Consider the following 14,465-nt stretch of genomic DNA (forward strand, 5'->3'; position numbering starts at 1 on the left):
AAATGAATGGTAAAGTTTAGTGGCGATATTTAAATATGTGAATCAGTTATTTGATTTCTAGTCTGAAAACCCTTTTGCAGGTGCACTCAAGATGTCACAAGTATGGCTTTGTCCCACAGAGCCCCTTTGAGCCCCCGATAACAGATGCCTCAGTGGTTTGCCTCTCTCTCCTGTATGTTGAGTGGTTAACGACCCCACCCCCACCCTCACCCTATTCCTTTCTAGTTAGGTTCCATCTGAGAATTTGTTATCTTTGGTTAGCTGAAGTCACATTGGACTAGAACATCCAAGAAGTCTCAGGGCTGCCTCATCGCTCGTCAGATTTATTGAAAGACTCACCAGCACAGGGTAGAATATGCTTGGAGGTGAGCTTGGGACTCGGGGCATCCCAAAGCAAAGATAGGAAGGCTTTTGTGTAAGTGGCTCTTTGGGGTTCAGCAGAGCGGGGCAGTGCTGCTGCCTGAGGTTGTTCTAGAAGGGTGATGTCTAGACAGCTGTGTGAGGGGTGCAAAGACAGCAGAGGGGCTAGTGTGGCCAGAGGGACAGTGTAACTTCCAGAAGGGGGGGTAGGGGAAAGTGACAATAGGTGGAACAAGAAGGAAGACTGGGGGTGTGGGTGGGCAGGTGGGTGCTGGCTGCTAGGCTGAGCATGAGTCTGTGAAGTCACAAGTCAGCTAGGACTTGGGGGTTGACTGTACAAGACTGAGCCTCTGGGGAGGGTGGTGTGACCTGGGTTGGCAGAGGAACCTGATGAAGTACAGGGCAGGCCTCCCAAGTGCTTAAGGGCAAGTGATAACATCCATCTAGGCTCCTGATTGGTCTTCAGATTAATATTTATTTCTTTTTTATTGTTGCTGTAGTTATTATTGTTGTTGTGATTGATGTTGTCGTTGTTAGGACAGAGAGAAATGGAGAAAGGAGAGGAAGACAGAGAGGGGGAGAGAAAGACACCTGCAGACCTGCTTCACCACCTGTGAAACGACTCCCCTGCAGGTGGGGAGCTGGGGGCTTGAACTGGGATCGTTAACACTGGTCCTTGCACTCCACCCCATGTGCACTTAACCCGGTGCGCTACCCAACTCCGAGATTAATATTTCAAAAGTCTTTTGTGAAAGGGTAGGCCTGCCAGCTCCAGCTAACCCAGGCCATATAAGACTCATCATATTTTTTCAAAATAGCTTCAGACTCAGGGACCCTGTTTATAATCCTGGTAAATTTCCTGGATCACCACGGGTCTCCTGTTGGGATCTCCTATTGGTTGCTGGATGGGAGTAAACGGATGTGGACATTTCTATCCCAAGGTAGCTCTCATGGACCGTGTGCTCTGGAGGCCTGTGAAGCTGTCGTTTGACAGTCTGCCATCTACAGTAAGAACAGGATTTTTTTCTAAAGCCCTAGCCTCGTGGAGACCCAATATAGGAGCCCCGACTATCACCTCTTCTGCTTCCTTCAAACCCTCCCCTCGGTTAAGGGCCTTAGAGATCCACTGACCCCAGTTCAGGGAGGTGAGAAGCCCAGAGCCAACTATAGGTAGGGAGATCTTGCCAAGGGCAGGTGGAGTGTGGTGAGAGAGCAGGGGAGGAAAGTGGGAGCAGGATCACTAGCTTATCCAAGGATGTTTCCCACAAGCAGGATGGCAGAGCAGTGGGGTTTGGGTCATAGGCCAGTGTGGGTGTCTGGAAGAGCTCCCACTTCTCTGGGGTGTGGGCCAGGTATAGAGGGGGAGGGACAGCACAGGCCCCCAGTGGGCTAGTGCCACCAATGCTCTGGGCCTGGCGTTGGGTCCTGTCTGACTTCAGCAGGCTCGCAGAGATGCATCATGGACGTGTCCATTGGACATGACTGAAAGACGGAAGGTTCAGGCAAATGTCACAGAGTCACTGGATGGTTCCTGCCTTTTCAACCACCCCCCACCCCCCATGTGTTCAGCATATGCCTTCTGTGAGACGTATGACACTTTACTTGATATGGCTCCAAAGGAGGTCATTACCAGACAGAATGGCACTCACCAGAAAAGACCAGAATGCAGAATGGAAAGAGTTAGGAGGGCTGGGGAGATTTCTTGGCTGTAGCACATAGGACTTGCACGTGAGACTTTCCAGGTCCAAACCCTGGCAACGTAAGTAGCCAGAGCTGAATGGTGCTCTGGTTAAAAAAAAAAAAAAAAAAAAATCTGAAAGATACCCAAAGGGCAACAGCAACAGTTGAAGAGGTGTTTTGGGGTTGATTAGATGCTCCTCAGTGTCTAAATACAATGAGGCCTGGACCCTTTCTGTAGCTGAGGACGTGGGTCCAGAAGCCTCACCTATTCTTGGGGTGGGCAGGAAGAGAGCCTTTCACAGAAGCTATGTCCAGATTCAGGGATACGGGCATGACCCCCTCGGTGCTCCAGTCTCTTTGATTCAGAGACTGGGCAGCCTTGCCAGCATCCTCCACCCCTGACACATACACACACACAGGCCAGAGTCTTGTGGGAACACAGTAGAGGGCAGTGACCAGCCCCGGCTCAGCTCCCAGTGTCTGTAGACAAACAAGAGGCCAACCTATAGTGACCTCACCCATCCCCCTTGCTCCCAGAAACCCTGACAGAAGCATCACTCCCACTTGGAAGACGTGTGAAAGAGTCATCCCTACCTCCCAGCAACCCGAATGATTTTTGGTGCACACTTAAACTTACACATCCCTTTTTTCTTGCCACTTCCAGAATTGGCTAGAATAATGTACTGCAGAGCTATCTGAAAAGCAACATGACAGATCTGTCACTAAAAAGGGGGGGCATCAGGAGGGACAGAGTGCATGTCCCCCTATCCTGGCCCTGCGCACACAAACACATACTTCTACACTTGGGGTGCCTGCCTTTCTCTTCTGCCACGCCAGGATCTCCCTCAGCCCCCTCTCTCCACCAACCCTGCTTCCTCTCATGTTGGTCTCCTGCCCCCTGCTGTCTGTCTGGAGCCTCTCACTTCCTCCTCCAGTTGCCTTGTAGGTGAGAACAGCAGGCAGAAAAGGCACTGATTTCTACCCCCTCTCCTTGCCATTCAAGGCTCTGTGTCTGCAGTGCAAATGTCAGGGTTCAAGCCAGCAGAGGTACAGTGTAGGCTGGGGGTTACGGCACAGCGGGCAGAGTGACTTCAAGCCCCCAAGTGGAGACTTGCATGTCCAAACAGCTGGCACAAAGGAGTGTCCAGCTCACACCCCTCTGTGCACAGAGCGTGCCTCCTGTGGACGCTGTCATTTTATTTGATGCCACTTTACCTGAAGGTAGCTGTGAGAAGGCACAGTCATACTGACTAATGAAGACAGAGAGCTAATAGCTTTAAAGAGTTGAAAGAGGGGGTCGGGAGGGAGCACAGCAGGTTAAGCGCACCATAAGCACAAGGACTGGCATAAGGATCCCGGTTCAAGCCCCCAGGCTTCCCACTTGCAGGGGGGTTGCTTCACAAGTGGTGAGAAAGACAATAGTAATAATAACCACAACAATGATAAAACAAGGCCAACAAAAGGGAAAAAATGGCCTCCAGGAGCAGTGGGTTTGTGGTACAGGCACCAAGCCCCAGCAATATCATGGAGGCAAAAAAAAAAAAAAGAGTTCAAAGAGGTCCCTAAAAATTGCCTAATGACAAAGCCCAGGACTTGCACCCCCACGGCCCCAAGTTCAGTCCCCAACACCACCCTGTCGCAGAGCTCTTGCCCTCCCTCTTATCTCATCCTCTCTTGTAATGTGTTTGTTTGTTTGTTTTTAAGTTATTAGAGCTGGGAAGATAGCATAGTGTAGAGGGCTTGCATGTGAGAAGTCTCAGGTTCAATCTTCGTCACCACCAGAATCCGGAACTGAGCTGTGCTCTGATGAGAGAAAGAGGGCAGTTAGAAGAAAGATATGGAAACCCCCCTCCCAGGGGAGTAGAGAGGCAGCTACGTGGGAGCATTCTCTTGAGGGGTGGTGTAGATTGGGCACCGCTGGATAGGCCTCGTGGCTTGGAGGACACTGCATCGTGTGTGCAGACCATGGTGGGCTGGGCTGTGGGGGAGGTTCGGCTGTGCTCAGCACCAGCCCCTTGTCCCTCCAGGTCTGAGGGGGAGATACTTGTGGTAGGGTGGTGACTGTGAACGCATCAGGAGAAAATCTGGGGCAGTTTGAAGCAGACCAGGTACCTACTTAGCTGACAGAGACCCTTAGACCAGGTGGGGTCACTTGGACTGACCTTGCTGTTCCCTTGACCCCAAGGGTCCCACCAGAAGGATTCTCAGGTTATGAGATTCCTTCTACCCTCATCCACACCCCCCTTCCTTCTTTCCGAAGAGGACTTGGAGTCTGGTGATCTACGCGACTTGTGGGGTCCAGGTGCTGGGTGAGGAGAGAGCCTGGAAGGCACCCCAAGAGCAGCATATTCAGAAGCAACACAATGAAATGAGTGAAACATCAGTGACACCTCCAGAGACACATCCAGAGAGCTGAGCCTCTGTTCTGTGGTGGGCAGATGGGCTCTGAGCCGAGCTGAGCCTCCCCTGCCCATTCCCCGGTGACCCCAGACAGACAGGACAGCCTCCCAGGGACCCACCCGTCCGCCGCCACCTCCTGCCCACCACTGATGTGCAGTCCGCCCACTTGCATGTTGTTGTTTATTCATGGGGTTTTCTCCTCCCTTTTCTTTGGTTTCAGATGCGAGTGTCTCTCTGGCTTATGTGTCTCCCCCGAGTGTGAGGTGGGAGCCACCCCTCGCATAGTCTCTCGTGGAGATGGGACACCTGGAAAGTGCTGTGATGTCTTTGAATGTATTAATGGTACGTGGGGTTTCTCTTGTTCTCAGACAGTGCATTGGAGTAAGAGGAGGAGGAGGAGGAGGAGGAGGGAGGGCTTGATCCAGCAGCCTCTGCTTTTCTGAAGGCGTGGGGATGCTCTCAGTACCTCCAGGACACTCACTGGGCACAGACTGTGCCGAGGATATCACAGTGCCCTCTGGGATGTGGGGGCAGAAGGTATCATTCCACCCATCAGCAGGGAGAATGCTGGGATACAGAGCAGACTGTGTGAAGCCTGTCATCACACGTCTCCACACATGCTATCTCTGCTGCTTCCGTGGCCAGGAGGTTATACCTTTAGTCACCACCACAGGGTGGGGAAGTTAGGGGGGACCATGACTTGAAGTGGATGTGACGTCCACCTAGCTAAGTGTTGCTCTGCTGACAGAGACCCTTGGCCCAATGCTGGGTCACTCGGACTGACCTGCTGTCAGGCCACTGAGATTTCTTCCAACATCTCCCTCTATCCTGCCTCTCAGAAGAGGACTCTGTGTCTGGTAGCTGTGTTCATGGGGTTGAGGTGCTGCGCGGGAAGAGCCTGGCCAGTGCCCCCATACCAGCATTTTCAAAAGCAAAGTTACATAACTCAGCCAGGATGCCATCAGATCATTACTCAGTGCCAACAGCACCTAGACAGAGGGAGGGTGAGTGCAGAAACAAAGTGGCTTACTGCCCAGGAGACCTCAGAGTTCACCAGGTACCCTGCCCTGTCTGCTCCCCAACAAGAGTGTCACCTCCCACCCAAGTCCTGTGGAGATTGGCCCATTGGCTCGAAGCTATTTTGCTCTAGGGAGCATTGGCCGTGTGGCTTCATGAAAAGGCCAGCAGTCCACAGAGGCATCCTCAGCTTAGAAGCTGGTTCCTCCTTTCAACAGCACCAGCCTTGTGGCTCTGAGGGTTCCCAGGATTCCCTGAGTCTTAGTCTCTCCACACCTGTGAAAATGGAGTGAGAAGCAGTACAGGGCCTGGCCCTGGTGTCTACTTGCCTGGAGAGAGGGGTGGGCAGCTGGGGTCCTGAGTCTCCCAGCATGGGCAAGTGGCCCACAGCCTCTGTGCTGGCTGGCACTCAGTGTCTTTCTCTGCAGGTGACAATCTGGGAATACTGAAGCAGGGCAGAAACCTCTCCCTGACTCTTGGAGCTCAGATGTGCTCCCTTCCTAGGCCCCATCCCTATTGCTTCTCTCCTGGGTGTGAATGTTCTAGAATCTGAACTGCCAGATGCAGGGATTGTGGCCATGTGTGTCTCTCTGCCTTCTGAAAGCAACCAGCCTTGGTGGAGGCAGTGGATGGATGAGTAAGTTATCTGATTCTTGTTACCCTTCTCCCCTCTGGGAGCCCATGGAAGATGGGAAGCATTGAGCGGATCATCCACTTTTGCCTCTTCTTCCCCTTCCATCTTGGGATCCATCCCCAGAAAAGACACCATCTCTGGTGACACCACATGCCCTAGTGTCCCGTAGCTGAGGAAGGGAGACACCTGTCTTCTCTCTTGGCTTCTTGGTTTCAGAAACCCAAGTGTCTGCTTCTCTTAGGGGGATATTTGATTCCCCTTCCAGCCCCGTCTCCATGACCCCCCAGACCTCTCCAGGGTCTGCCTGTGGACCCCTTGCACCAGCACAGCCCAGACACGAGGTCAGGGCTGCCGCATGAGGATGAGATGTGCAGGTGATGGCAGCACCACGGGTTTCTGGTTGCTCTTCATTGTCACAGACACTTGTGGGGTGAGCTTGGCTTGATGTCCTGTCCTGCTGACATCTCTACTGCTGTGACTGTCCCTGCCCCTGCGTTGTCCACGAGGTAGAATCAGAGGCTTGTGAAAAGTCAGCATGGTGTAAAAAACATCCTAGACTGTGGTGCTTTATTCATACTCACTATCTCCCTCTCCCCCCTCTCCTCCCCCCATCTCTCTTGTCATGTATGTGTTTGCCACCCAGTCCCTGGGGCAAGTCTTACTTCATCATAAGGTCCCCATCAGAGATTATCATTCCCTAGAGAAGCTGTATGTGGGTGTGTGTGTGTGTGTGTGTGTGTGTGTGTGTGTGTGTGTGTGTGTATACACACTATCTCACCCACACAGACTCTGATACAGCTTTATAGTGAGACAGATGCAGTAGACTAGTGGTGAAAATACCTGTTAGGAGAGTGTGTGGGGGGAGGTGTGGTGGTGCATTTGGTTACCATGTACAAGGACCCAGGTTCGAGTACCTGCTCTCCACCTGTGGAAGGTAGGGGGCCACAGAGACACTTTACAAGCAGTGAGGCAGATCTGCAGGGCTCTCTCTATCTCCCCCTCTCCTCTCAACTTCTGTCTATCCTATCCAGTAATAGGGGAAAACATGGCCTCCTGGAGCAGTGCATTCATAGTGGTGACAGCCAACCCCAGTGATAACCCTGGTGGCAACAGTGAAGGCAGGGAGGGAGAGTGGTCACTAGCAGTGAGGCAGTGCTGCAGGTGTCTCTGTTTCTCTCCCTCTCTATTCCCCCTCACCTCTTGATTTTTCTTTTGTCTTAACCCAATAAATAAATATTTTTAAATTTTATTTATAAAATGGAAATATTGATAAGACTGTAGGATAAGAGGGGTACAATTCCATACATTGCCCACCCCCAGAGCTCCATATCTCATTCCCTTCCCTTGATAGCTTTCCTATGCTATATCCTTCTGGGAGTATGGACCCAGGATCATTATGGGGTGCAGAAGGTGGGAGGTCTGGCATCTGTAATTGCTTCTCTGCTGAACATGGGCATTGGCAGGTCAATCCATACTCCCAGCCTGTCTCTCTCTTTCCCAAGTGGGGCAGGGATCTGGGGAGGCAGGGCTCCAGGACACGTTGGTGGGGTTGTCTGTCCAGGGAAGTCTGGTTAACATCATGGTGTCATCTAGAACCGGGTGACTAAAAAAGAGTTAAGATATAAAGCAGAGAAAATTGTTGACTAATCATGAACCTAAAGGCAAGAATATTACAGATGAAGAGTTAGGGTGTCCGTTTTGGAAAAAGCTAGTAGGTCTATTTTAGGTATATTCCAAGGGGCCCATGACTTTACTAGTTTTTGCCTGAGTCTGACAGCTAACATGCAGGTGACCTAAGTTATTGTCTGGGGAGATGGTGTCATAGTTGGAAAAAGGACTAGAAACCTGAATCAAGGAGGATAGTAGCTCTCAGATATGGGAAAAGTATATAAATACCAATAACTATAAACTCTATTGATTTGATCTGGGGCCCATATTCAGCACAGGACCCTATGTTACCTCTGCATCCCTGTAGGTCTGAGCTTGCATTCTGTGGTCACGGCTAGGAACATTCCAGGCTGCACTTATTGGTATGCTTCTAATTCTGCTTCTAAAAACCCCTTCTGTTTCATTTGGTTTAATCCCCCCTGCTTAACACTGTATTCTATTTACATAACCACTGCAGGGCATTGGTTCAATCCCCACTGGTTCATGATGTGTTTTTGCTCCGCCCCCTCTCCTTGTCACACCCTGATTTTCACCAGTCACTTTTCTCTCCACCCTCTCTATGTCACATCCTGTTCACACCCTACTTGGAAAGTATATATAAGGACAGCATTGTTAGTTTTAGTTTAGTTTGGTTTTAGTTTAGTTTAGTTCGGCTTAGATTGTGCTGCGTCCTGCATGATTAGAGACTGCGTACAGCTCAACCATGAGTCCCGGGTCCTCTGTCTCCCGCCTGCGAAGCTAAGCCCGACATGCACTAATTTCAGGACCCATCTTCCTTGGGTAATAGGTAGAGTATGTTGTCTGACCTCCCTTTGGAGAATGGAACAGTCCCTACCGTTGTTGATCCACATTGAGTGCAAGGTCCTATAGGGGCTCACAAGGGGACGGGGGGGGAGGTCCATTATATTGTTCCTGATTGGAGATGACCAGTGATGGTGGCGAGAGGGATCTGTTAAGCTTATTCCCCCAGGCATATGGGAGATTAGACTAACATCATAATCACTTTTATGAATAGAACACTTTCTTTGGTCTCCCCCCAAACCAAAACCACTTATTTGCTCTGTCTCCCCATTAGGGGAGTTTCTTATAAATTTAGAATCATGTAATACGTGGCCTTTTGTGGTTGACGTCTTTCCTTTAGTAGAAAGTATCTAGGGGTCATCTGTGCTCTAGCATGTCCCAGAATGTCTCTCCTTGTATGGACAAGAAACAGTTTCATCCTACTGCTGGATCACGTTCTGTTCAGCCATCCAGTGTTCAGGTTGTTTGCGTCTGGAGGCTGCTGTGACTAACGCTGCTATAGGCATTTGAATGCAGGTTCCTGTGGGCATGTATTTTCATTTCTCTTGGGTGCACGCCTACACATGGAATTGCCTGGCCAGGTGATGGCTCTTTCTCATATTTTGAGGAATTGTCAGGCTGTTGCCCAAAACAGTTGTATGTACTTTTACATACTCACCAAAGACGTGTAAAGATTCCAGCTTCTTCACATTCTCACCAGCACCATTCTCTCTTTCATCTTAGCCTTCTGAGAATGTGAGAGGGTATCTTGTGGCTTTGATTTTCATTCCCTTCAGAATTAATGATGTGTTGAGCATCTTTCTTTCTGCTTATTGGCCACTTTTACACCTCCTTTGGAGACATGGCTATTCAAATATTTGATTATCTGTTGGGTTCTTACTGATTCATAAGAGTTCTTTATTCTATATTCTGGATGCAAATCCTTTACCTGATGTATTTGTTCTAAATATTTTCTCCTGTTCACCTCCACTGTCTGGATGGCATCCTTTGAAGCACAAAAGTCAGTGAAGTCCAGTTTTGACTTTAGTTTTCTTTTTCTTTTTATTATCTTTATTTACTGGATAAAGACAGCCAAAACTCAAGAGGGGAGGGGTGACAGGGAGAGAGAATGACAGACACCTGCAGCCCTGCTTCACCACTTGTAAAGCTTTCCCTCTGCAAGTGGAGTTCTTTTTTTTTTTTTCTTAAGTGGCATGGGCTTTTGGTGTCAGATCTAAGAAACCATCTCAGAATCCTGGGCCCCAAAGAGGCACTCCTGTCTTTGTTTGTGAGCTTCAGAGTTGTAATTATCACATCACGATCTTGTACCCTGGAATTACTAAATACAACATTCAGTGCTTATTGTTAGCATGCTTGTGTCCTTTATTTTAGACTGTTCATTGCTAGTATATCTACTTGTGTCAGTGAGTTGCAATTAAACACTGAGATCTTGTTGACCGTGCCTATTAGTTGTAAGAGTCTTTTAGAGGATTCTTTTGGGGAAAAAAAATTCATACACAAAATTCTGTCTTCTGTAATTAAGAGTCCTGTTGATTTTTACTTCTTACTTCATTTCCCAACCTCCAGCATGTTGTTGAATCAAGGTGATAGGAGTAGATCTCATTGTCTTGCTCCTGACCTAAAGGAGAAAGTGTTCACTTGACAAGAATGATTTTTAACTGTGGGACTTTCATCGCTGCTGTTTTTTCAACTGGAGGAGGCTTCCTCCTGCTCCTCATTCACTGAGAATTTTTTACCAAGGGCTATTGTGTTCTGTCAGATTTTCTTTCTTTCTTTTTTTTAATCAGTTCTCCCCCCCCCCTTTTGTTGCCCTTGTTGTTTTCTTATTGTTGTTATTGTTACTGATGTCGTTGTTGGATAGGACAGAGAGAAATGGAGAGAGGAGGGGAAGACAGAGGAGAGAAAGATATACACCTGCAGACCTGCTTCACGGCCTGTGAAGTAACTCCCCTGCAGGTGAGGAGCCAGGGACTCGAACTGGGATCCTTGTGTCGGTCCTTGCACTTGGCATGCCATGTGCACTTAACCCACTGCACTGCCACCTGACTCCCTCAGATTTTCTTTCCTGTGTCTGTGGAGACAGTTACATGATCTTTGTCCATTAAATGACACCATATTATAAGAGTCGGTTTTGGGATGTTAAGTGAGTCTTCTATTCTTGGAATAAATCCCACTTTGCCATTGGCCTATGGCCATTTGTACGTTAGCGCTGTTCATCTGCTGGTATTTTCCAAAGGTGTTTATAAGAAATATTGATCTGTAGCTTTATTTTTATTATGACTCCTCCATTAGAAGTTATTTTGTGCCAGACAAAATTAGAAGGAAAGAGTGAATTTAGAACCAACGTTTTAGGGTAGAGAAAGACTTAGAGGTCATTGGTAATGTTAAAAGACTCTCAGCACAGACCTTTGAGTCCTTCCCAGAACACACCTTGAAGCAGTGGAAGGGACACGGGTCTTTAGCTGAAGAGCTGCCCTTTTTTGTCTCTGTCATTTGCTAAGTTTGGGGACTTTTTTCACGTTGCCTAGGCTTTCCTTGCCTGGAAACTCAGGGTAAGGATAGCTGTGTTAGACTTTTGTTACTGGGCTTCAGTCAGGTACTACATATTGAATGTGTTTCATTTGTGACCAAGCACTATTGCCATTAAATACTGTAAAACCAAAGGGAGGGAAAAGAGAATATAAAGATATAAGAATGCTGGGGCCAGGCGGTGGCGCACCTGGTTAAACGCACACATTACAGTGTGCAAGGACCCAGGTTCAAGCCCCTGGTCCCCACCTGCAGGGGGGAAAGCTTCATGAGTGGTGAAGCAGGGCTGCAGGTGTCTCTCTGTCTCTCTGCTTCTCTATTCCCCCCATCCCTCTCAAGTTCTCTCTGTCTCTAGCCAATAATTAATAAAATATTTTTTAAAAACGATATAAGAAAGCTGATGGGACAGAAGAAAATCCCCTCCAAAAAAAGAGCAAAAGAAAACATTTGAGGCAGAGAATGATTTAGCAAAAAACCTATGGGGAGTTTGCCAAGGAGATAGCTCAGCGGTTGAGCACTGGACCTTTAAGCCTGGGGTCCTGGGTTTGAACCCTGCAGCTGATCATGTCAGCGCTGAGCGGTGCTCAGATTTCTATTTCTCTTTCTCTCTCTCTTATAAAAATAAAACTACTGGAAGAAAAAATAGCACAAATGTAGTCTCTTTAAAGCACAGGTTTGTGCTTTCTAGTCAGATGAATATTTGACCTTTTTTGGGGGGTGGGGGCAGGGTAGTGCTGTAAATTCTAGTAAGTGGAAGGAGCAGGATTTTGATTCTTTGGCTTCAAGAGGATAAGGATGTGCTCTGCTTAGTGGGCCTTGCATGGCTTTACTGCTTTTGTTACACCACCACCCTGTGAGCTTATGGACTCTGTCAGTCATAACCTGCTGAAGTCAGATAGACTTCTAGAGACTGGATGGGGGAAGGACATCATGGCTCAGGATGACAGTGATGGGACATGGCCTTTATGTTTGGACTCTTTCAGAGACAAAGCCGGCCTGCGTCTTCAACAGTGTGGAGTACGGGGATGGGGAGATCTTCCGGATGGACAGCTGTCGTTTCTGCAGGTGCCAGGAGGGTGTGGCCATCTGCTTTACCGCCCAGTGTGGAGAGCTGACCTGTGACCGCTACTATGTGCCTGAGGGCGAGTGCTGCCCTGTGTGTGAAGGTGAGACTGGCCGGGTCACTGGGGTGAGGACACATGGGGTGTGTGTCTGGGATGGGGGGGTGGGGAGTTTAGACACTAGCACCACCGGATTTAGGCAGCCAGCAGGTCTGTTCTAGAAAAACCACTTGTGGTTTCCATGGCATCACTCCTTTCAAAGAGAGAGCCAGCAGAAGATAACACCACAGCACTGAGCGTCCCCTGATGCAGTGCAACCTCCCATGTGGTGCCAGTGCTTGAATCTGGGTTGTACCTTTGGCAAGACACCTGCCCTCCCTAGGGAGAGAGAAGGCGTTCCCTACCCCCCACTCCCCAGCCTCAGAAATGCTGCTTAATAAATTCAGGATGGGGTGGAGTTGTAATCTCTACATGCCAACATAGGAATTCTGTTTTTTTCTTCTCTTTTTCTTCCTTCCTTCCTTCCTTCCTTCCTCCCTCCCTCCCTCCCTCCCTCCCTCCCTCCCTCCCTTCCTCCCTCTCTCTCTCTCTCTCTCTTTATTTCTTTCTTTCTTGTATTTAATATTGCCACCAGGGTTATCACTGGGGCAAGGTGCTGGCATTATGAATTCACCACTCCTGGAGGCCATTTTGTGTCCATTATTATTATTATTATTATTATTATTATTATTATTATTATTCTTGATAGGACAGAGAGAAGTCGAGAGGGGGAGAAAGCAAAACACCTGTAGACCTGCTTGACTGCTTATGAAGTGTACCCCTGGCAGGTGGGGAGCAGCTAGAGCTCAAACCCAGGTCCCCTTGCACATGGTAACGTGCGCTTAACTGGGTGTGCCACCATCCGGTCTTTTCTCTCTCACTCTCTCTTAACCTTTCTCTCTGTCTCTCTCAGAAATGAAATCTTTAAAGGAAATTATCTCTACCAACATAGATAGAGGTGGTTACTCTGTGTCAACCCACTGGGGACTTTAAAAAAAAAAATCATGTCAATCTTTCCACCTTTCTAATTGGGGTGTTTTCCCATTTGTCTCTGGAGAGGAAGAGTCTCTGGGACTTTGTAGTTGGTGATGTGCAAACACAGATAAGGATGGTTGAGTAAGAGCTGTGAGTCGCCTGGGCCCAGAGCTGGCCATGTCTCACTTCCTGGCATTGAGAGCCTGGCTCAGAACAGGAGTCAAGTGCACAGCACTGCGTGTTTACGAGGGAGCACAGAGCTTTTTCTGGTGCTCTAAGCCTGGCCACAGCCTCCCGGGACGGATGCCTCTCTGGAGCCCTGACCACAGCCTGTTATAGGAGGACCTGGTAGCTCTCCCACAAGGCCTGGCTCCCACTTTTTTAATAAAGGGACTAAGCTCAGTTCCCCTCCACTCCCTGCAGCACAGCAGATTTTGCTGATGGAGGGCAGATCAGATGTGCCGCCAATCTCTTGGGATTTTTGAGAGTGGTATTTCTGTCCTTGAATAACTTGTGAAAACAGTTGCAGTAGTGGTGGTAGTAGTAGTGTTATTGTTATTACCCTTAATTACAACTTCTTTTTATTTATTTACTTTTGAATCACAGGTCAGACTTTGAAATTCCCCAGGCTGTCTTCAGAAGTTATTATTATTTTTTAATATTTTATTTACTTTTTCTTCACATGAGAGAGGGAGGAAGATACCAGATCCCTGCTCAGCTCTGGCTTACGGTGGTGCTGGGAACTGAACCTCAGGGCCTCAAGCATGAGAGTCTTTTTACAGAACCATGTGGCATCTCCCCAGCCCTATTATTGTTATTAGTAACGGGACAGGTTTCCTGTCTGAAGTCTTTTTAATACACAGGTTTCATCCCCAGAACTGCCCTCCCTCTGCAAAATGTGAGCTGTCTGTTCTCTGTCTGTCTCTTTCTGTCTGTGTCATGAAAATAAGAGTATAAAGTCTTAGGGCATGAGTCCAGAGCCTGGCACAGATGCAACACCAATGAGTAGTCATCTCAAGTTTTCATTCCTTTTTTTAAAAAATTTTTTAATCTTCATTTATTTGCTGGATATAGACAGTCAGAAATTGAGAGGGAAGGGGGTGATAGAGAGGGAGAGGGACAAAAAGACACCTGCAGCACTGCTTCATCACTTGTGAAGCTTTCCCCCTGCAGGTGGGGGCCAGGGGCTCAAACCTGGGTCCTTGCACATGGTAACATGTGTGCTCAACCAGGTGTGCCATCACCTGGCCCCTGTTGTCATTCTTTATAATGTGGGGGAGAGAGAGAAGATAGAAGAAGAG

The 14,465-nt window shown here is 48.5% G+C and overlaps 1 protein-coding gene across 1 annotated transcript in view; it reads left to right on the forward strand.

Moving 5' to 3' along the window:
* Positions 1–14,465, forward strand: part of CRIM1 (cysteine rich transmembrane BMP regulator 1) — a 179,642-nt gene that overhangs the window by 116,337 nt on the left and 48,840 nt on the right. Inside the window, exons 5-6 of the mRNA XM_007521003.3 lie at positions 4,661–4,782; positions 12,073–12,255. Coding sequence (XP_007521065.1) covers positions 4,661–4,782; positions 12,073–12,255 — 305 coding nt within the window. The remainder of the gene's footprint in view (positions 1–4,660; positions 4,783–12,072; positions 12,256–14,465) is intronic.

This window comes from Erinaceus europaeus, chromosome 3 (genome assembly GCF_950295315.1).
Source record: "Erinaceus europaeus chromosome 3, mEriEur2.1, whole genome shotgun sequence".
NCBI classification, from domain to species: Eukaryota; Metazoa; Chordata; class Mammalia; order Eulipotyphla; family Erinaceidae; genus Erinaceus; species Erinaceus europaeus.